General features: G+C 52.6%; 1 protein-coding gene and 1 pseudogene across 4 annotated transcripts in view; both read right to left on the minus strand.

The window, feature by feature from the left end:
- Positions 1-19196, minus strand: part of B4GALNT4 (beta-1,4-N-acetyl-galactosaminyltransferase 4) — a 120472-nt gene extending 101276 nt beyond the window's left edge. For 2 of the 4 annotated variants that reach the window (XM_089778713.1, XM_089778712.1), the window contains exon 1: positions 18941-19196. In XM_089778713.1, coding sequence (XP_089634839.1) covers positions 18941-19181 — 241 coding nt within the window. In that variant the 5' untranslated portion in view covers positions 19182-19196. Of the gene's footprint in view, positions 1-18327 lie in introns of all 4 variants that reach the window. The other 2 variants (XM_089778714.1, XM_006131669.4) reach the window with 1 other exon arrangement.
- Positions 4187-4341, minus strand: LOC112547208 (U1 spliceosomal RNA; annotated as a pseudogene).
- Positions 19197-21232: the final 2036 nt, after the last annotated feature.

The raw sequence follows: 21232 nt of genomic DNA on the forward strand, positions 1-21232 counted from the left end.
CCCCCTTCTGTTCTGAAATTTGATTTGTCCTTTTCATATGTGTTCATTTTTTTTAATTGTATCCTTTGGTATATATGGTTGTGACAATTTTCTTCCACTATTTGATCTGAGGAAGTGAGTCTGGCCCATGAAAGCTCATCACCTAATAAACCATCTTGTTAGTCTTTAAAAGTGCTACATAGTCCTGTATTTTGTTTCAGCTACACCAGACTAACACGGCTACATTTCTATCACTATTCTAGGGCTGACAGAGACTGTAAAGCACCTCTGCTGTTATTACTAAGCTCTGCTCCGAACAAGACACAGTAGACACACAAAGCCCCTGCCCCAGAGAGCATTGGAAATGTTCCTGCCAGGGGTACAGGGAAATGTTTTTAAGCTTTTCCCTGCGGGATAACCCCAAGATGAAATAGCTTGTGTTAGCAAGCGTACAGGCAGCAGCCCTGCACAGCAGCCCAGAGCGACGGCCCTGCAGATTCTTACAGGGGATGATGCCCGGATGGCGCAGGGTTGAACACATAAGAGATTAGAAAACAATTTGCAAAAGCCCTGCTACACATTGACATGAACACACCCCGCTCCTGCACATGCCGCTGGCTCCGTGGCCAGGCCCAGGGAACAGACAACATGGCCCCTCTGCCATGCTATTTAGAGCAACCGGGAAGCTGCTTTCACAGTGAAGCCAGCCCCAGAGCTGGGGCAGGAAAGTGGCGTGGCACATACCGCATATATGTAATGTGATCTGTGCCATCAAGTGCCAGCAATGCCCCTCTGCCGTGTATATTGGCCCAACACCGTGGCTGGTCGGCAGCTCCCTGGTTTAAGGCTACAAAACCCAGCGTCAGGCTCAGGCCTGTCACCACATCCTTTGCCAGATCGCTCCTCTCCCAGCCCCAGCCCAGCACTTGCACGGTTCTGCTCGTGTCCGTGGGCTTGGCTGAGCCTGCCTGTCCCAGAGACACCTCGCCCACACAAACAGTTTCTCTGCCATCTGGCTGCATGCATGCCAGAAACCCGCAGTCAGCGAAGGAGGGTGATTTCAGCGCCTTGCTGCTACGGATCGGAGCAGAAGCGGAAATACATAAACCACAGAACAGAAACCAACTTAGAAGGGAGACAAGGACCATAAGTCATTGGAACCGGAGCAGTGCAAATAAAGGTCTGCAGATGCCTTCCAGACTGCAGGGGAGTGTACCAGTGTGCCTGGGGCAGACACAAGGAGCAGGAGGTGGCAGGGCCAAGAGAGGGAAGGGTGGGGAGAGGAGTCCCAGGAGAGAAGCTGTGTCAGTACCAGGGAAGTGTGTCAGATTTTCCAGCCATGACTCTGCCAGCACGGCCAGAGGTGACAGTGCAGAGTCTGTCAGCGTTTCAGCCGGTTATTATTGTCACTCAGATACCTTCCACCCAGCAGCATCCCATCACGCGAGGTGCTGTGGCGTGAGAGACAAAGTCCCTGCCCCAAGGAGTTCACAATGCAAGTAGATAAGACAGATGGGAACCAGAGGGGAAACTGAGGCACAGAGCGGGGGAGCAACAAGTTGTCCAATGTAACTCAGCACATCGGTGGAAGAGACAGGTGTCCTGATTCCCAATGGAGTACCCTATCCATTAGGCAACGCTGCCACCCTGTGCAGAGCACGTGGGAGCTGATGCGGACGCGGTAGTTATGGAACTGTCTTGCCACAAAAGAGATGGGAGCACCCGGAGCCACGAATGCTGCAGAACATCACATACAAGATAGCCTCAACCCTGAGAGCCTGCAGGCTGAACCAGAGAAGAGAGGCAAAGAAGGGAAAAAGGAACACAACACACAAAGTGGGGTGATTGCCAGGCTGGGGGGAGCAGGCTCCATCTCCCTGTCAGCCCCACTAGCGCTGCCCTGGAGCTGCTGCAACCGCAGGAGAGCTCTAGAAAAATGCGGAGGCCGAGGTGTGGCTCAGGTGAAGAGCTCAGAGCCATAGGATTTCCAACTGCAGCCAAAAGCCCCTTCCCTCTCCCGGCCCATGACAGAGTGGGGTGAACATAGGCCGCAGCAGATAATCGGCAGCTCTCCAGCTGAGAGAGATTTCAAATTAAACCTGATGGAAAGGGAAGCGCTGCAGGAAATTAATTTATACAAAACCCACATTAAAGGGCTGCAGCACAAGAAGCACTTAAGCTGCCAGGACTCTGAAGAGCTTATGGGGCCGTAGAACAATGACCTGCTATCCCGGCCCCTGGGCAGCCTGCAAAGACCTGTGTGCATGGGGAGGGGATGTCTCCAAAGATTCACTGATCATCCTGCCCCATGAGTTCTAGTCCTGAGCCCTCACCTGTGATCTCCTGAGTCCTTGGGACTGGCTGAGCCATTGCATTCTCTCTGCCGGAGAGACCTAGTCAATCCCCTCGCACCCAAAAAGGTCCCCGGTCAGATCAGCCCATCCTCTCCAGCTTGCCCAGACCAGCCTTAGCAACATGGCACTGAGGCTCACTCACCAGTCTGCAGAGCGCAGCGCCGTGCTGTGCCGTGCATTCTCTGTGCCGGCTAGAGAACAGGTCCCCTTGCCACCCACCCAGAATTCCTCAGCCATTCCCTCCTGGAAGGGGATTCTGGAGTACATCTCACACAGCGCGTCAGAGCCGGAATGTGGTGCGTACACACACAGCAGCATGCCAGAGCTGCCCCCCGTCGCCAGGCCTGACAATCCCATGATCTCTCGAAAGCATACTCTAGTTCTTCTCATCCGCAACACAAGCTCACTGCATCCCCTGCCAGCCCCTCTCTGCAATTTACCCCTGTAGCGGAGCAACCGCCTCCGTCCCAGCTAGCATGCCCGCATATCCCCAACTTGCCCAAGCAGACACGTAGGGATATCCTGCCAGATCCACAGGCCCAGGGGACACAAGGAGCCAGGGAGCATCCTCCAAGTGAAACTGTCCTGCACCTAAACCAACCCCAGTCTGGTCAGCAAGCGGAGAACCTGCCTTAACTTTCTCCACATTCCCATTTGCTTCAATGGCTTGGCTTGTTGCAAGCTTCTCTCAAGTTTGCTAAGGGTCAGGAGTGGATGTGCTGCTCGCTAAGATGAATCTCGGTTTACTCCATCCCATGTCCCGAACCCAGCTCTACCAACGCACCCCTGTCCTGTCCTCAGCCCTCCTCGTTATTCCACGCCTGCCCTCCCAGCTCTGCCAGTACACCCCAGTCCGGATGTTCAGCACTCCCTCCTCCCTCTACTACTGAACATAGGTTGCTAGTAGCAAATGTGGGTCACTTTCCAAAGGTGAAAGGCAGCTGCATTAAGACTCCGCAGAACTTCACACACCTTTCCCCACCCTCCAGCTCCTGTCACCCCTTAAATCCAAGTCAGCATTAACTTGACTGAGTCACTGACTATGGAGAGGACTTCACTGAGTCACACAGAGGATCTAGGTGAAGCAGCACCTGCCAGAGAGATAACCACCCCACGACCTGGGACAATCCAGACTGGAGAGCCCCAGGCAAAGCCCAGGGCTTTGCTCTCTGAGTCTCAGTGTAACTGGTGATGAAGTGGCTTCGGCTTCTACCCTACGGGGTACTCTCCCTGAGCCTGGCTTCCACGGGAGTGAATCTCACCCTCACCACCTGGGCTTGTCACTCACCTCAGGGAGCTGGCAGCCACCACACACCCACAAGCAGCTCAGGGTGTGGCTGTTGCTCTTGGAACATGGGAAGGGCAGGGGCTGCCACTGATTTGATGCCCGGGCCCATGGACCAGCAGCAGCTGGCCTAGTGCACAGTGTTCAAAACAGCTGGAACCAGAGGAGACGTATCCCCCCCTTACCACGCAGGGAGAGAGAGAAAGGCCCTGAAGGAGGAAATGAGCCAAGACCCCACAAGCCGTCTGTGGAAGATCTGAGAACTGACGCCAGGTCTGTCTCCTAGTGCCCGAGACTGCTGCCCCTGCAGAACTCCTTCACTTCCCCATGAGGGCAGGGGGCTGGACTCGACCTCTCGAGGTCCCTTCCAGTCCCAGTGTTCTATCCTACTATTCCATGATTCCCAGAACAATAGCGACATGCTCTGGGCCAGAACTTCACTCCTCTTCCAGCACCACGCTGCATGGTGGCTGGTTGAATATCCAGAGCGGGGCTGCCCCTCTGTGCATACACACAGGGGGGCCACATCCAGTGCAGCTCTACAGGCGACCTCCCTCCCCCCACTCCCCAGGGGAAAGCACGAACGCAGTCCCCCACTATCACAAATTATACAGTCCAGTTTCCCACATTTGGGGAAATCAGCACACCCACAGTGCAATGGATGAGCCTCACCTTGGGAAAACCATCTTTGTGATCATGGTATCTCCTCTGCCAGGCAAGTAGGGCCCTGTGGCTGGGACACTGCTCTCTGAACAGCACTAGGACAGGATCCCTCTCCCCCTCCCCCATGCTCAGCAGCTGGCTCACTGCTCTCTTAAGCTGGCTGGGGCTGCCCCCTCACGGGGTGGGGGTGGCTGGGCCACTGCTCTATGCACACTGCTTGGTGCATTCACCACTGCAGCATCAATGCATTTTGCTCCGCTCCCTGACAGCGCAGCCTGAGGTATGCTTCCCGGGGATAAGCAGTGTCCCTTCCTGCCACACAGACCTGCCAGCGCTGGCCCTTGGTTCCAGCTGGATGCACAGTGGGGGGTGTCAGGCAAGGCATGGAGGAAACCGACCTGCCCTCCTTGGCTTGTTAGCACAGCTGGAGCATCCTAGTGGGGCCTGACACCACCCCTAGCCCAGGTCTCTCTCTAATCAGATCAGTGTCTTTCTATGGAGCCTGGAGCAAGCAACCCCAGCACTCCCCAGGCAGCCCTCGCTCTGCGCCCCTCCCCGGGGAGTCCGACAGCCCCTCTGCACCCAGCCGAAAGCTGCTGCTCTCCCACGGGAACAGGGGCACTGATGATGTTGCCACGCTCCCCGCTGCTAAAGCCAGGGGTTCTGCTTCAGGCGTGGCTGCACCACGCCCCTCTCCCGGGCATGTTGCAGAGTGAGTGGGGCTCTCCTCTTCCTCCCGGTGCAGCCACATCCAAGGCCTTTACCAGTCCCGTCCCCACTTCCTGAGTGACAGGACCAGCCCCACAGCACTGGGAGCCTTAACCCCTCACTCCCCATCAGTGGTGGGGCAGGGCGCCCTGGCAGTTCAGCCAAGCCCGCTCTGCTGCTGAAGCCATAGCGGAGACCTCTGCAGCCCCAGCTACGTGCTAGAGCACACAGGCTCAGAGCCAGAGCCACACTGACCCAACAAGGTCGCTGGAGCAAGGACAATGGGGCTCCAGTACTGCCAGAGATAGAGCAGCTAGAGGCCATGGAAACTAGTGCTCAATAAACCCCCCAGTCAAACATCTTTAAAGTAGGAATCAAAAAATCCATTCCTCTACCTGCCACCGTGGCATGGGAATCTCACCGGTTTGGGGACGGGGAAGAGACAAACCACCAACTTTTGCAGAATTCAGGCTTCCATTAAAAAAAAAAGTGACATTTTTGTCCTTATGGTTGTGAAGAAATTCTCTGAAACATGCCTCGATGCAGAGCAGCCTTCCTGAGCCTGCAGGCAGACAGCTCCAACACCTCCCAGGCTGCTCATAGCGTGGCGGGCAACAACGGAGCAAAATTAGAAAGATTCTGCTCGGGATCTCTGCTGCTAGTGGGAGCCTGTGAGCAGCAAGGAAACAATCAAGAATCAAGTCACTCCCACTGCTGGAGAAGGCTCTAAGGCAGAAACTGGAGCGATTTCTAGAGGAAGCGGCCATACTCCACAATGAAGGCTCAGGTTGAGGCAGAGTAGTGGGAAGTAACCAAGGGGAAGGGTGAGAATCTGTGGCAAGTACCACTTACCCTACCCCCCAATGCCATCAGGAAGCAGAACAGAGAAGCCTTCTCGCTCCATTCCAGCAGCGAGACATGGTGGGGGGAAGCCAAATTTATCAGATGTCATTGAGTGAGGGCCCAATATGAAAATACAGCTCCCAGGCAGGGTCCAAAGATAGCAGCCTGACAAATCCCAGCACCCTCCTTTTTCCCTGCAGCTGGGAGGAGACATGGTTTTCTCATGGGGCCACTGCCCTACAACCATCCTCACAGAGCAACCTCCTCCTCTGTCCCTGCATAGCATGCTTTGGCCAGCAGGGGCATAAGAAGTTTTCCAAGTCTTGCTCCCAGCCACCTCTCTGCCATGTGCCAGTCCTAATATCTCTAGGAGCAAATCCTTCCCCACCCCCTGTCCATCTTGTGTCCCACAGTCAATGGATTTCAGTGAAGTTCCCTGTCTGCCCTCAAAAAGCATGTCCCCCTTGCTGGTACCCTGCTGCCCACAGCTGGAACACCACCACTGCAACAGCAACTTCATTCCCCCTGGTCTTTAAATCCCTGGACAAATACACCTGTCACGTGCTCTTGAAGCACTAGCTCACCTCCCTCAGCACCAGGCCTGCCAAGGAAGTCCCTAGAGGGCCCAGCGCTCGCATCTCCCATCATGAATCTTTTTTTTTTTTAATTGTCTTTTTTACCTGGCGCGTGAACATTTCCGCCCCATTGACTCGGCGCAGTTTCCAGCCGGGAGAGCATGGTAATGGCCTCATTATTTCAGCTGAGGAATCTGTGTGTTAAATTAGGCAGAGGAGGGTAATTATCTCCTTGTGGAAGATAAGAAAGGGATTTATTTGATCAGGAACATAATGTCGCCCTGGTTCGGAGCCAGCTCCCCAGCCCGTGTCACTCACGGCTGCACCGTATCCCTGCTGGAGGGCATGGGCGCCCGGGCGGAGGTGGAGCACGCAGGTGCATGTGTGCCTCCCTACCTCCAGGCACAATGACTTCAGCCTAGTACAGGGAAACTGGGCTGCCAGAACAGAGGTACCAGCCGGGGGCCCATCTGCAGCGTGGCGAAGGCGGCCCTGTCGCCACCATTATCCCAGTCTCTCTCCTGGAGCGTCTGGGAAGGGACGAGGCTGACAGCAGGAGACAGATATGCCCGAACCCTCCGCCTGCAGAATGGGCATCTGCTTAGAGCCGGTTAATTTAACAAGTAATTAACCTTTCCGCACACCCTCTGCCAGCCGATCTGGGATGGGGGAGAGCGGCAGGCTCTGTCTGGGAGCCTGAGGCCCAGCAGGTTCATCCTCGGCTGCCCAGAAATCACCTTTTGCCTCTGTGTTTATAGAGGAGGGGGTGCAGGCTCAGGACGCTCAAACACCCCAAGCAAGGGAAGGGAAAGAGTAGCCGGCTCTCTCGCCTCACTGTTTCCATGACGCGAGCTGTCTCCTATGTGCTTGCCAAAGCCCCACACTCTTCCTCCAGCCCTCCAGGATGCCATCACATGACCTCACCTTGTTCCTTCCCCACAACAGCATTCACCAACCCTTCCCCAGCTCCCACAACAGCACGCCCCACCTGGGCTCCTGCCCAGACAGTCCTTTCCCCCAGCTCCTATGAGGATACACCCTGATCTGGCTCCTGCCCCCACAACCCAGCTGCCGGGATAGTCCATCTATTCAGAGCTCTGAGGATGGCACAGACAAACCGCAGCACCATTCCCACCTGCCTGCTGGTCTGCCAGTCACAGCCCCACATGGAGCAGCTTCCCACAGATACCAGCTGTGGGGGCAAATGCCTATGGGAAGTGGCCTGGGGTGGGACATCAAAGCTCGTTGCTCAAGGAGACAACTTTTGCAGGAAGGGTTGAATGAGGCAGTTAATAGTCTCTCTGGCTGAAAGAGTCTTCAGGGGGTAGCCAAGTTTTTTCTGTACAGAAAAATACAACAACTGGTCTGGTAGCACTTTATAGACTAACAAAACATGCAGATGGTATCATGAGCTTTTGTGGGCACAGCCCCCTTCTTCAGATGACCAGAGTTTTGAGTTTAGGACGTGCAGACCCAAAATAAATAGGAGAGAAGGGCAGGTGGGAGACAGGGAGCAGAGGGTATAGAAAATCAGGAAGGTAGAGGGAATCAGTAAGTATCTGAAGACTGGGTAGTTAAAACAAAGCAGATAAGAATCAAAGTCAATTGATAGTATCCTTCCTGACAGGAATCTACACAAAGAGCTGTTTGCACCTTCATTGGCTGTTGAAGAATGGTTGAGACCCTATCTACCTAACAGCCAATGAAGGTGCAAACAGCTCTTTGTGTAGATTCCTGTCAGGAAGGATACTATCAATTGACTTTGATTCTTATCTGCTTTGTTTTAACTACCCAATCTTCAGATACAGTAAACTTCCGATAATCCGGCACCTCTGGGACCCAGAGGGTGCCGGATTATCAGATATGACGGATTATAGGAAGGGGGGGCTATGAGGGGTCTGGGGTGGGGGGATGCCACCCCAGATCCCTCATAGCCCCCCCTTCCGATAGTCCGGCTCTGCCCCAGGCGTCCCTGATTCAGCCGCTGCTGAAACTGACCAGCAGCAGCTGAATCGGAGACGCCTGGGGCAGAGCAGCTGGAGTGCTGCCGGGTTGGTCAGGTAGCGCCAACCCTTGGCGCGGCGAGACCAACCGGGCAGCACCCCTGCTGCTCTTGGGGGCGCCTGGGGCAGAGCAGCTTGGGTGCTGCTTGGTTGGTTCCGTAGCGCCGCTCTCCGGCGCTACTGGACCAACCCGGCAGCACTCCAGCTGCTCTGCCCCAGGTGTCACGAAGTCAGACGCTGCTGATACTGATCAGTGGCTGACTCCAGGAAGCCCGAGGCAGAGCTGCTCCAGTGGCTGAATCGGGGACACCTGGGGTGCTGCCCGGTTGGTCCCGCAGCCCTGAGGGGCAGCACTACGGGACCTACCCGGCAGCACCCCAGCTGCTCTGCCTCCGGCTTCCCCAATTCAGCCGCTGGTCAGTTTTAGCAGCGGCTGAATAGAGGAAGCTGGGGGCAGAGCAGCTCCAATGGTCCGGCTGCCCATAGCACTTCCGGGTTCCTGATGGTGCCGGACCATCAGGAGTGCTGGACCGTCAGATGCCGGACCTTCGGAGTTTTACTGTACTTACTGATTCCCCCTAGCTCCCTGTCTCCCACCTCCAGTCTAGACGCGATTCTCTGGAAAATAAGCCCTTTTCTGGAGGATTTCTTATTCCTACTTGAAAGTAGGATCAGGGACGCCTGGGGCAGAGCCGGACTATCGGAAGGGGGGGCTATGAGGGGTCTGGGGTGGCATCCCCCCCCCACCCCAGACCCCTCATAGCTCCCCCTTCCGATAATTCGGCATATCTGATAATCCGGCACCCCCTGGGTCCCAGAGGTGCCGGATTATCGGAAAGTAGGAATAAGAAATCCTCCGGAAAAGGGCTTATTTTCCAGAGAATCGCGTCTAGACAGGCGCTTTTCTCCAGCTTATCCCCAAGCCGGAAAAAAGCGGCAGCGATGTAAATGCAAATGCCGTGGGGGATATTTAAATCCCTTGCGGATTTGCAATTCCTACTCGTTTCATTAGCATCCCATTTCCGGAAAGGGGTGCCAATGTAGACACAGCCAATGGGTTTCTGCAACTCCCGTCACTGCCAGGGTGCATCTACACTGTACCCTAAACTCGAAATAAGATACGCAATTTGCGCTATGCAAACTGCATACCTTATTTTGATTTTATTTTGAAATAGCTTATTTTGAAATTTGGTGCGTCTACACGGCACCAAATTTCTAAATAAAGTGCTATTATGAGCCAGCCCTTATTCCTCGTGCAACGAGGTTTACCGGGATAGCAAAAGAGTGCGCTTGGTATTTCAGAAAATATTTCGAAATAACGGGTGGCTTGTGTAGACACAGGGTATCTATTTCAGGATACCGGAGGTTTCCTGAAATAGCCTTGCAGTGTAGACGTACCCCAAGATCCACGTGCTAGGAAGCAGACTTTTCACATAGTAGAAATGGACGTGCCAAGCCCAACCACAGCCACGTGAAGTCAATGGGATGTTCTAGATGATTAGGAAGAGCAGCTCACCAGAGTCTCACCTTACAGAGCTCTTCCCCTTTGAGGAACATATCCAGTCCCGTGAAGCTAGAGGCTGAAATGTTGGTCACTGACACAGAGGTGCCCGACCCCAGGAGTGGTCAATAAGCAGACCTAGGGCCAAATCCAGAAACCGTTGAATGGACCCTAAAATCTTTTTTCTCTCCAGAGTCTGGACCTTGACCAAGAAATTTGGACCATGGCAAAAAAGAATCAACTCCCCCTGCTCTAACCAGAGAGCTGTGTTAAACAAGGCAAGACCCACATAGCAGCCAACTCACTCTCCCTCCTCTCTGCTTCCTCCAGACTACGAACACTAAATTAAATGGATGGCAGATCTGGAGAGCTTCCCCATCACTGCTCTAGTCAGCTGAGCTGACTGCAAGTCAGAGCACAGGACTCAGCTATGCAGATGGTCATCAGCACCTCACCCCAGAACTAGAGGTCAAGGGAAGGTTACACCTCCCTCCTCTGGTGCAGATTCTCCAGGCACTACACACGGTCAGCAACTGACGAAGGCACTGGGGAGTCCAGCAGCTTAGCACATGCATGGAGGAGCAGACTGCATTCCACTTGATCACGGCAACGTTCATTCCTCGCTGCAGGACAGAGCTATCTGCTGAACTCCACGACAGAGCACACCGCAGAGCTGTATGCAGGCCACCATAAGCTAGTGGTGAGATACCCAAAATTGTCTTTCAGCTACCTCAGCTTGCAGTGTTGTGTAAGCCTCCTGCGGCTTCACAAATGCTAGGAGGTGGAAAGGGAGAAGAATCTCAGCAACTGGCAATACCCACAGGGCTACACGGTCACCTCTCTATGCAGAGACATTGCAGGGCACTCATCAATCCTCATACAAAGCCAGAGAACCCTGAGCTTGTGCCTTGAATGAAGGTACTTAGAGAAGATTCTTAGGCCTTGTCTACCGCACGAAACCTGCCTTTTGGCAACAAAACAGTGAGAGTGTTTACACTGCAAAGTGATTTTTCCAGGGAGTTTTGGTGGCAAAAAAAATCTTCTCCCCCTGCGAGAGATTTTTGCCTTTTCCCCTCACTTTACTCTTAACAAAGAGCCAGTATGGCATCCACCAATATCCCACAATGCTGGCCTTAATGGCTGTGCTCAGTGTTTTGTAATTTCTGCTGCCTTGCAGGCATATGCCCCTCCCCTTTTAAAGTTCCAGGTAGTATTTGACAGCTGAGTGAGCCACTCCATTTGGGGAACAAATAAAGAATAAATCATTGGAGTGCTTCTGTTCGGCTGTTGCAGAAGGAGGGCTGGAAGGGCTGCTGTGCTCTCCTTAGCACGGAGAGTTCACAGAGCTACAGGGGAATCCCAAGAAGAGCAGGGATCAGTTCTGCTTTCCCACAACACTGAACTGTGGGGGTGCTTACCCACATTGCTTTGCCTGATCTGTTGATAAGGGGATAGCAATGTGGCCATGAAATGTCAACAACTTGAGGAAGAAAAACTGGTTTGATTGTTTTTCATTTCTGGAAACTTTTGCATGTCCACAGCACTTTTGTTGCCAAACCTTCCCAGTGTAGACATAGCCCAAATCAGCCTGTTTGGTTTGACCTTTCTCTCTCTTCCTCTTTTAGTTTGTAATATGGCATGGCAGCTCATGCTACAGAGCCTGAAGTCACTGCAACGCAGACTGATTCAATTTCACACAGCAGGGAGTCCCACAGGTAGACAACACACGGCCCTTCCTAGGGTTGCCAGGTGTCCAGTATTGACCTGGACAGTCTGGTATTTTCGCCTCCTGTCCAGTAAAAAAAATTCAGAAAAATACTGGAGACCTAAAATGTCCAGTATTTTCTGATTTTTTCCCGGCCAGGAGCCAAAAATCCCAGGTGCTTACTGGGTTCCGCAGGCGAGCTGTCCGGCCCAGAGCAGGGAGACAAGATAGCAGACGGCCGCTGGCAGCATGTTAGGGCCAAAAAACCTCAAAAGCATTTCTTAAAGGGGCCACACTGTTTTTTAAAAAAATATATTTTTTTTTTCTTAACTCTTGGGGTTCTTTTTTTTTTTTTTGTTTAACAACTTTGGTCTCTCCCACCCCCCCTTTTTTTTTTCTCAACAGAATTTTTTCCCTGGTGTTTTTTTTGGGGGGAGGGAAGGGTTTTTGGTATTTTTGGTTAAACCATCCAGCAATCCTAGCCCTTCCAGCCCTAATGCCCACGCTGCCCACTCTCAGAAACTTCACCCTAGGTCTGCACAGCTCCAGTCTCCCCACTAGGAGCTGCTATCTGTGGGGCCTCACAGCTCAGCTCCAAGCCAGTGAGGGCTTTAAGTCTAGGCACAAGACCCAAAAGCAAACAGCCAGCCAGTGCAGAGCATAAAGGAGATGTGCTCTCGCCGTCTGTCATTCAACAGGGGCTGCCACGGTTTCCATGGTCCGGTGCTCCTGTGTAGCCTTGCTCGCCGGTCACACAGAGCCAGGTACAGCGATGAACATGTGCACAGTGGTAGCTAGACCTTGCTCTGTTCCCACGGCCCAGCTCGCCTTCCATGCCATGATACGTCTCCGGCTCCTAGGCCAAACTGTCTGATATGAGCACCACCCCGGCCTCAGCCACGGCCCGTTCATGGGCTGCAGTGGCGCCTGTGCTATGGACAGCTACGCCTGTGCTGTAAGAGTCACCTGGAGCACAGCCACAGCACAACAGTGTCACTTACCTTCCTTCCTTCCCCCCCCCACACATCCCCCTCCTGTTCTGCAATGTGATTTGTCCTTTTCATATGTGTTCATTTTTTTAATTGTATCCTTTGGTATATATGGTTGTGACTACTTTCTTCCACTATTTGATCTGAGGAAGTGGGTCTGGCCCACGAAAGCTCATCATCTAATAAACCATCTTGTTAGTCTTTAAAGTGCTACATTGTCCTGCATTTTGCTTTAGGCACATAGGTGTGTGCTCTAGAACCACCCCTTCCCCAAGCCTTCTGTGCGTCACCTACAACCCCGGGAAGAGATGCCATCTCCAAACCAGGATCAGGTGTTGCTTCTTACCAAACTGGTCTGAACAAGAGCTGATTTGGGCCCAAATCAAGTTAAAAAATCCTTCTGTTTGCAAAACAAACACACAAAACCAAACACCCCCCCATACCCATACACCCCCCATACACACACAGAGCTGTACATTCAAGGCTTAGCAGAACATAGTTTCCAGTGTGTGCTTAGGGAACAGTTCTGAATAACAGTTTACCCAGCTGCCAGAGAAGGTTAGAAAAAGTCACATTTTGCAAACATTTTCAAATCCTCCTCTCCCTGGTGCGAACAGAGCCCCTCTATTTAAATGGCAAGGCCTTGGGGGGTGGTCTCTTGCTGTGCATTTGTACAGCACCAGGCACACAGGGGCCCTGATACCACCTGAGGTCTCTAGTCACACTACAATGCAACAGCATGGAGCCATCCACAAGACCAAAGCGATAACACGAAAGAGAAACAGAAAAGACTAGGACATCCAGCCTTCCGAGCCACTCCAATGTCCTTGTCCGCTGTATCCAACAGAAACGCCTTCCTCTCCCACCGTACACAGCACTGCCTCACGGGCATTCAAATCCCTCTCTTCCTGCATAATCTTTTGCCCGCTCAGTGTTCTCTGCATGCTCGTGCGGCTGTACAGGAGAGATTCAAATGACATCCAGCTGATTAGCAGAACGCCCACAGGTAGGTGTTTTTGTTTCTCATAGTGGTGCACGTTTACACATGCCTCAGTGCACAGAAAAGTTTTTCTGCACACGGATAGCAAAATTAGAGGAAACATTGCCCTATGCCCTTTCCTTTGCTCAGTCAACTCCACCAGCCTTACCCCCTCCCCCCCACACACCATTTCCTTCCCCCCCTGCTTCCTAGCCATTTGCTTCTTCAAACCCGTAGCACTTAATTCCTCCACAAGGCCTCCGCCAATTAAACACACCGGCGCCAAGAATATTTAAAGAATCCTAAAAGGATTCCTTCTGGGCTCACCTGTGGCCCTCCCCCAGTCTACTATTGACATCCCAAGCTACAAAGAGCACAGATGGTCTTGACAGCTGCTCACTGCACAGTGCATAGCATCAACACTTAATATTTGGGGCAGGGCTGTGACTCCCACATAAGCAGCGAGTATTCTGTCAAGCCACCTTGTGACTTCCTTCAACCTCCTCCTCTTTCCCATGATGCCTGCTAAAACTTTTGGTGGCTAACATAGAGGGTTCCCAACTTAACCAAAACCTCTCAGTGCTACTATAATATATCAATGTTAAGTAATATTCTTGTTCTGATCTGGTGGCATTTTACACTCACTTTCAGGGCCGCTGACCAGTAGGAGGCGGGACAACCAAGGGACAGCTGCCTCAGGGCTCGGTGATTTAAAAGGGCTGGAGGCAGCAGCAGACCCTGGAGCCTCAAGGTTCTTTAAATTGCCACCAGATCCCCGTACGGTGGCATGATCCAGGTGGCACTGAGGGTTAGCTGCCCCTAGCCCCGCCCCTTCTCCCTGAAGCCCTGCCCCTTCTGGGGGCTCTGGGGCAGGTCTCCCCCTACACACACACACAGCCCAAGGCCTGAAGAAGTCTGTCACCAACCCTGCTGACTTTACACTAGTATGGGTGACCACACAAAGTGCTGGGTAAGTGTGAACCAGGCCCTTAGCATGGAAATTAGAAATCTCTGCTCCTGGTCTTTGCTTCGTGCAGTTCCAAGAAACTCAGGTCCTCTGGTTGGTCCTGGTCCCATCATGGATGAGCTGTTCCACAGCTCCTATTTCTCAGAGTTGGCTCAGCTGCATTGTGACTGCAGGGTTTTCTGCTGGGAGCCAGAGTGTGGAATGCATTTCCTCATGGCTATAGTTGGAATATATACCCAGTCTGTAGATCTGGGAGCTGGTCTTGCAGACAGCATATGAAAGGCTGTATGGCATGCAATGGAAACCTTTGGGGTGAGAGCACACAGCCCCAGAAAATACACGTAGGAGATCCACATCCCCCTCAACAGGTATCAGGAGGAGCCTGATCAGTCTGACAAACTGTTTCCAGAACACACCCCTTTCAGCAGCACAGACAGGACGTTCTGAGGCTGCGGGCAGACTGACGCTATAGCACTATGTCTGAACTTCCTGTGGTCACACGGATGGGTTGGCATTTGGTTATATTTAGGCTTCCAATGTTGCTACCTCACTGTTAATATTCTCATGGCTGACCACCAAACCCCAACCCTGCAGCTAGTCAGCGTGCTTCCCCTGGAAGCAGGGCAAGCTGCCACAGTCTGACATCCCGCACGCTGCAAAGTATGAGGCAGCAAGGGCTGACCAGACAACCAGTCAAACCTTCTTTGAACTCGGTCAATAGTTTAAGGTTAGACTCCTATGGTTAGGCTTCTATGACAAGTTGGTTTTCTAGTGGCATCCAGCAGCTAAGACAGCAACTTGCTTAGAAGGAAATGAACAAGTGTATGTGCCCTTCAGTGCACAAGCAAAGGAGCTTCATTTCCTGCTTTGCCACATTAGCTGTATCTTGACTTCCCTGTTTTTGGAGCCTGGATAGCATAGTGTCACAATGGACTGAACCATCGCGTTCCCTCCCATGAGAAGGAAGGAAATGTTTAGACCCACTCTTTAAAGCTATTGATGGTTTTTGTGGTTAAATGCCCTTTAGCGCAAACATGTAACAAACAGTTTGGAGAAAAGCTCTTTGTGAAAGAGTGAGTCATCCTCTCATTTCAACTGAGAAAGCTGTAACTCAGACTTCAGCCTGTGTCTCCCACCCTACAAACATGTAAATAGTCCCAGTGAAGTCAACGGGACCATTCCAGTGAGTATCATTACATAGGTAGTCTATTGGATTGCGGGAGCCCACACTATCCCATTCTAGATCTCCAGAAACAATAAGTGCAGGAACGTGGGGTGCTGCAGGTGCAGCCACACCCCCTGGCTTAAAGTGGTATCCATTATATACAGGGTTTACAGTTTGGGTCAATGGCTCCCAGCACCCCCACCATAAAAACTGTTCCAGAACCCTTTACCAGAAACCACATATAAATAAACTCCTCAGTGGCTCTTACTTGCTTCTCGCTCACACTGGCACAAATCTTGAGTAGCTCCCCTGACACCAATGAAGTTACATCAGTGCACAATGAGTTTCAGTGAGAGGAAAATTAAACCTGATTTTGCTATTTGGAAAATGTTTGAAGCCATAAATATGCAGCAGAAAGGGCACAAGCCAGAACTGGTTTACTGCTTTGCAGTTCTCTTTTTAAAGATGAGAATAATTGTTTTTAAATGGCCCTCTCTGTCTCTCATCATGAGGGCATGAGAGCCAAATGAGAGTTTAAGCTGAGACAGAAAAATGAAAATCCCCACTGATGTTACACACACACACACACACACACACACACACACCCCTGAAGATTCCCAGAATTCATTATAATGACTTTCTAGTACTAAAACCATCACAATGCAGTGAAGGAAAACAGCCCTGGGAACAACAACAGCATATCCTTCTGCAGCATGGCTGCTCAGCTTTGGGAGTCACAAATAAGTTCTGGGGAGCATAACCCCACTCCCCTGCTCCTGAGAGGAGAGGGTCCCTCCCAGCTAGAGGGAAGGGAGTCCTAGTATGGAGGTGTCTGCGGTGTGGAACAGTTGGAAAGCCCCACTGTTCTGAAGCTTGGAAAGTGTACGCTTCAAATATTTTTTTAATCTAAGATATGATAAGCAATCCCAGGTATCTACCTATTAAATCGGGGTTACCTTTCCATCCATTTTTTCCTGACTTTGCCCCTTCCTGCCTGGTGCACTGCATGACAGAGCTTTAGGGATTGTCCAACAGGGAGAGCCAAACAAGATAAACACCCATGCATCTACCAAACACCATCCTCCTCCTCCTTCACAGGAGCCAAACCATCCCCAAACACTGCCAAAAGGACTGTAAACAGCTCAGCCCCCAACCTGGTCTGTTTGGTGTGTAAGCGATCTCTTAGCATCTTCAAATTTTCTCTCTGATCCACACACGGACACTCTGTGCCCTGGACTCAGAAGCCATCATCTAAGTCTGCTCTAAAGAGGAATTGAACTGCTGCTAAAAACACTTTGCCACCAAGATTAAAGATATCGAGGGTTTGGACAGCTTATTGGCAATACAGTCCCGTGTCTGACCTGAGCTTTACAACCCAGCTCACCTAAGGGAAGAGCTCTGTATGTGCATCTCTAAATGCAGATGTGCAAATTGACAGCACCCAATTATTCTCTGCTCTGGCCAAAGAGAGTTAGTCCAGTTACCGGGGCACATTTGTAAGCTTCAGAGGGCAAGAACTAAGGGCTGTCCTCTTTTCTACCGCTCCTTGGGTGTAATAAAGGTTCATATCAGAACTCAATCAGGTTTGATACTAAAAAAAAATCATAATGCCACACCCATACCTTGAATAAGGGGTGCAGTTCTGGTTGCCCACTCTCAAAAAAGCTCTCTTAGACTTGAACAAAGTAAAGAGAAGGGCAACAAAAATGATTAAGGGTTTGGAGTAGCTTCCATGTGAGGAGAGATTAAAAACGCTGGGACTGCTTGGTTTAGAAAAGAGACGATTAAGGGAAACATGATAATGGTCTATAAAATCACAAACTGCATGAAAAAAGTGAATAAAGAAGTATCATTTACCCCATCACAAAAAAACCAGAGGTCACCCAAGGAAATGAATAGGTATCAGGTTTAAAACACACAAGGAAGTACCGCTTCACGCAATGCAGACCTGCAGAACTAACTGTTGGGGTATGGTATGAAAGCCAAAGCCACAATGAGGTTCAGTAAAGAACTTGTAAGTTCATGGAGGATAGGCCTAGCAATGGCTATTAGCCAGGATAGGTCAGGGATGCAGCACCCAAGTGTGCATGTCCCTAAATCTCTGACTGCCAGAGGCTGGGACTGGATGAGAAAGGAGGGATAGATACTAAAACAATAGTGACTAAGTGTCACTTGACAATTGCCCTGTTCTGTTTCCTCCCTTTGAAGCACCTGGCCTTAGGCAGGACACTGGGCAGACTAACACGGCTACATCTCTATCACTGGTCTGACTCAGTATGGCTGTTCTTCTGCTCCCCCTTTGGAGACACGAATTGATCCTCAGCACCCCTAGAAGGCAGGTGGCTATTCCTACCCCCGCTCTACCGCTGGGGAAACCAAGGCTGAGTCCCTTGTCTGCAGTCTCAAAGGAAGTGGGTGGCACATCTGGGAACAGAACTTAGGGGCCCAGGCTTTAAACCCCCTGTTCTAATCGCTGGATCAACTCCACCCTAAGAAAAGCCCTGGGGGGCGGAGAGGGGGGAGGGGTGCAGGAGATACCGCCAACCCCCACCCCAGGATCTGAAGCAGGAACTTGGCTGTGCAAGGGTCCCCTCGGGCGGCCCCGCCTTACCTCTGCCGTAGGCGAAGTGCAGGCGCAGCGCCTTGCCCTGGCGCACCAGGCTGATGTGCAGGTAGGTGACCCACACGGCCAGGGTGAGCAGCACCAGCAGCAGCAGCAGCTTGAACTGCTTGCGGATCTTCTTCACCGGGAACCACAGCATCCTGGAGGCCGCATTACCGGCCCGGGCCGGCCGCGCAGCAGCTCCCCGGGCCCCCGCTCGGGACCATCCCCGGCTACAGAGCTGGCCGGGCACGCGGCGGGCAGGGGGGAGCCCTCAGCGCCCCCCGGCAGCAGCAGGGCGGGGAGTGCCCCCCAGGACCAGGCGGCGGCGGCAGCAGCAGCAGCCCCTCCAGGGGGGGTCCCGGCCGGCCGGCCCCGCCGCTCCCCCGCCGGAGGGACAAAGGCATCCAGGCAGCCGCGGCCCGCTCAGCCCGTGCCGCGCTGCCCCGTGCAGCGGGAGCGCCCAGCCCGCGCGCAGGCAGCGGCGGCGCCCCCCGCCCGGGGCCGCATGGCGCGCGGCGCTCAACAGAGGCAGCCCCGGGGAGAGCGCGCGCGCGCTGCTCCCTCCCCTCCTCCTCCTGCCTGGGCGCGAGGCTCGGAGACGGAGCAGCCCCCTCCCCACCTCTTCCCGGCGCGAGGGATGCAGCCGTCACCTCGGCAGCGGCAGTAGGAGCAGCATCCGCGCTGCCACCGCCACCTAGCCTGAACTGGGGCACGCGGAGCGACAGCTGGCCCTGGCCCAATCGCTGCGCGGCGCTCCCTCCCGGCAGCCAATCGCTCGCCGCCGGAGGCGGGCTCCCCCCGCCCCCGGCCAAGGTTAGGCTGCGCGCGGCTCTCGCATCTCCACCCCGAAGTGCAAGCATGCACCTGGGGAGTGGGAGCGGCGGCGGCGCCCAGCGCAGGGGGAAACGGGGGGGAAGCAGGCGCGTCCAGCTGCGGGGCGGGGGGAGAGGCCGTGGAGCGGCTTGCTGCGCCTTTGCAAACCAGGCACCCGGGGCGGCGGAGCCTCCCCCGCGCCAGGGTTTGGTGCCACCCCGACAGCTGCAAGCAGAGACCCGCCGGAGGAAGGAGGCGCTTGTTGCACCGGGGGGCGCAGGTAGCTTGGCACCGCCCGGCTTCTGCAGCTCACCTCTGACAGCCAAGCCGCCTGGAGCTAGCTCCCTCCTTCCCGAGCAAGCCCCTCAGCCCCCTCCTCGCAACAGGCAGCTGCGCGTTCGCCTCCCGCTGCTGTGGTGGTGCCCTGTGAGCCAGAGCCCGAAGTGCTGGCAGCAGGAGCCCCAGGAGTGGGATCCCTGGTTCCTGTTCGTATGAGCTTTGATAGGTGACCTAGGGCAAGTCATTTAACCTCTGTGGGCCTCACTTTCCCCATCCATACAATGGACATACTAGCGCTTTCCCTGCTGGGATAAGATAAGACTTAATTCTTGAATGGCTACAAAGTGCCCTTTCTGCCTCAGAAAGTGCAGCCTGTTATGGTTCTTACCCCCACACTGCATTGGGGCATTTGTTATCAGTTGTGACAGAGTACAGCCAGCACGATAGCCCTAGATATGCCAGTGTTAATGAAAACATGGCTTGGATCTAGAGTAATCCATGCTGCTTGCAGTAACCAGCCTCTTCCTTCTGTGCTGTGGGCAGAGAACAGCTTACCTTTGGGGAGAGTGGGTCACAATCACAGTCCTTCTGCTTAAAGTAGCAGATCTCACCCTAGGCACTTGTCTCCACACTAGACTTTTCCCTGAGGGCATGTCTAGACTACAGGGTTTTGTCCACAGAAGTGGACTTTTGTCGACAAAACTATAGCTGTGTCTACATTACCGCTGAGTTCTGTTGACATAATGTTGATAGAACTCAGCAGTTTTGTCGATGGCTGTAAACCTCATTCTACGAGGAATAACACCTTTTGTCGACAGAGTTCTGTCAACAGAAGGCGTTATTGCATCTATGCTGTCCTTTGCGTCTACACTGTCATGTCTACAAAGCGGCTTGCTTTGTTGACAAAACTGGACGTAGTCTAGACGCTCTTTGTCGACAAATCTTCTGTCAACAAAAGTCTGTAGTCTAGACATACCCTGAGCTTTCCCACCCTTGTCACTACCAGCAACCTTGCTCCAGTAGTGGCAATAGTGTGAAATGTCTCAAAGGGTCATGTTAGTCCGTAACTTTAAAAACAATGAACAGTCCTGTGGCCATGAGCCCAAATCAGATGTCAGGAATGGTAACACACATAAACCCATAGGGGAACATTTTAACTTCCCTGGATGTTCAATAATGGATTTAATAGTAGCTATCCTTCTACAAGGGAATTTTATCGCACAATTACAGAGGGAGACAGCTGTATAGGAATTCATTTACAAGTCTGACACCATCAGCTTAGGCTTGAATAGATCTTAACTGGTTAACACACTGTGTGCCATTGATATTCGCATTTACACATCAAAAGCTATGGATGTGACACATCCAGCCTGACTTAATTAACTTCATTAACACAGGTCCTACAATTGACAGACACTTCTTTTGCAGTTATATATACTTTTGATTCTGTAATTTCCACTCCAACTCATCTGATGAGGTGGGTTTTACCCACAAAAGCTCATGTCCTAATAAATTTGTTAGTCTCTAAGGTGCCACAGAACTACTCTTGTTTTTAACAGTGTGAAATGTTAGGACAAAAATATCTAGCACTAGAATGGTCTTGAGATTTGGCAGGTACCTTTGTAACCAGCATCCTGGCCTGCCAGCAGCTTTCATAACCCTTTAGCAGTCAGACTGAATAAGCCTCTTCCATTTAACCTTTTTTAAACTGCCAAAGCCCTGCAGTGTCACCTGTGACATTCTCCAGCTTCCTGCTGCCAAACCTCCCTCATTTCCCCCCCCCCCCCCGCACACACATCTAACTCAGCTTTGCCAAACT

The sequence above is a fragment of the Pelodiscus sinensis genome, chromosome 5 (genome assembly GCF_052426305.1).
Source record: "Pelodiscus sinensis isolate ZL-2025 chromosome 5, ASM5242630v1, whole genome shotgun sequence".
NCBI classification, from domain to species: domain Eukaryota; kingdom Metazoa; phylum Chordata; order Testudines; family Trionychidae; genus Pelodiscus; species Pelodiscus sinensis.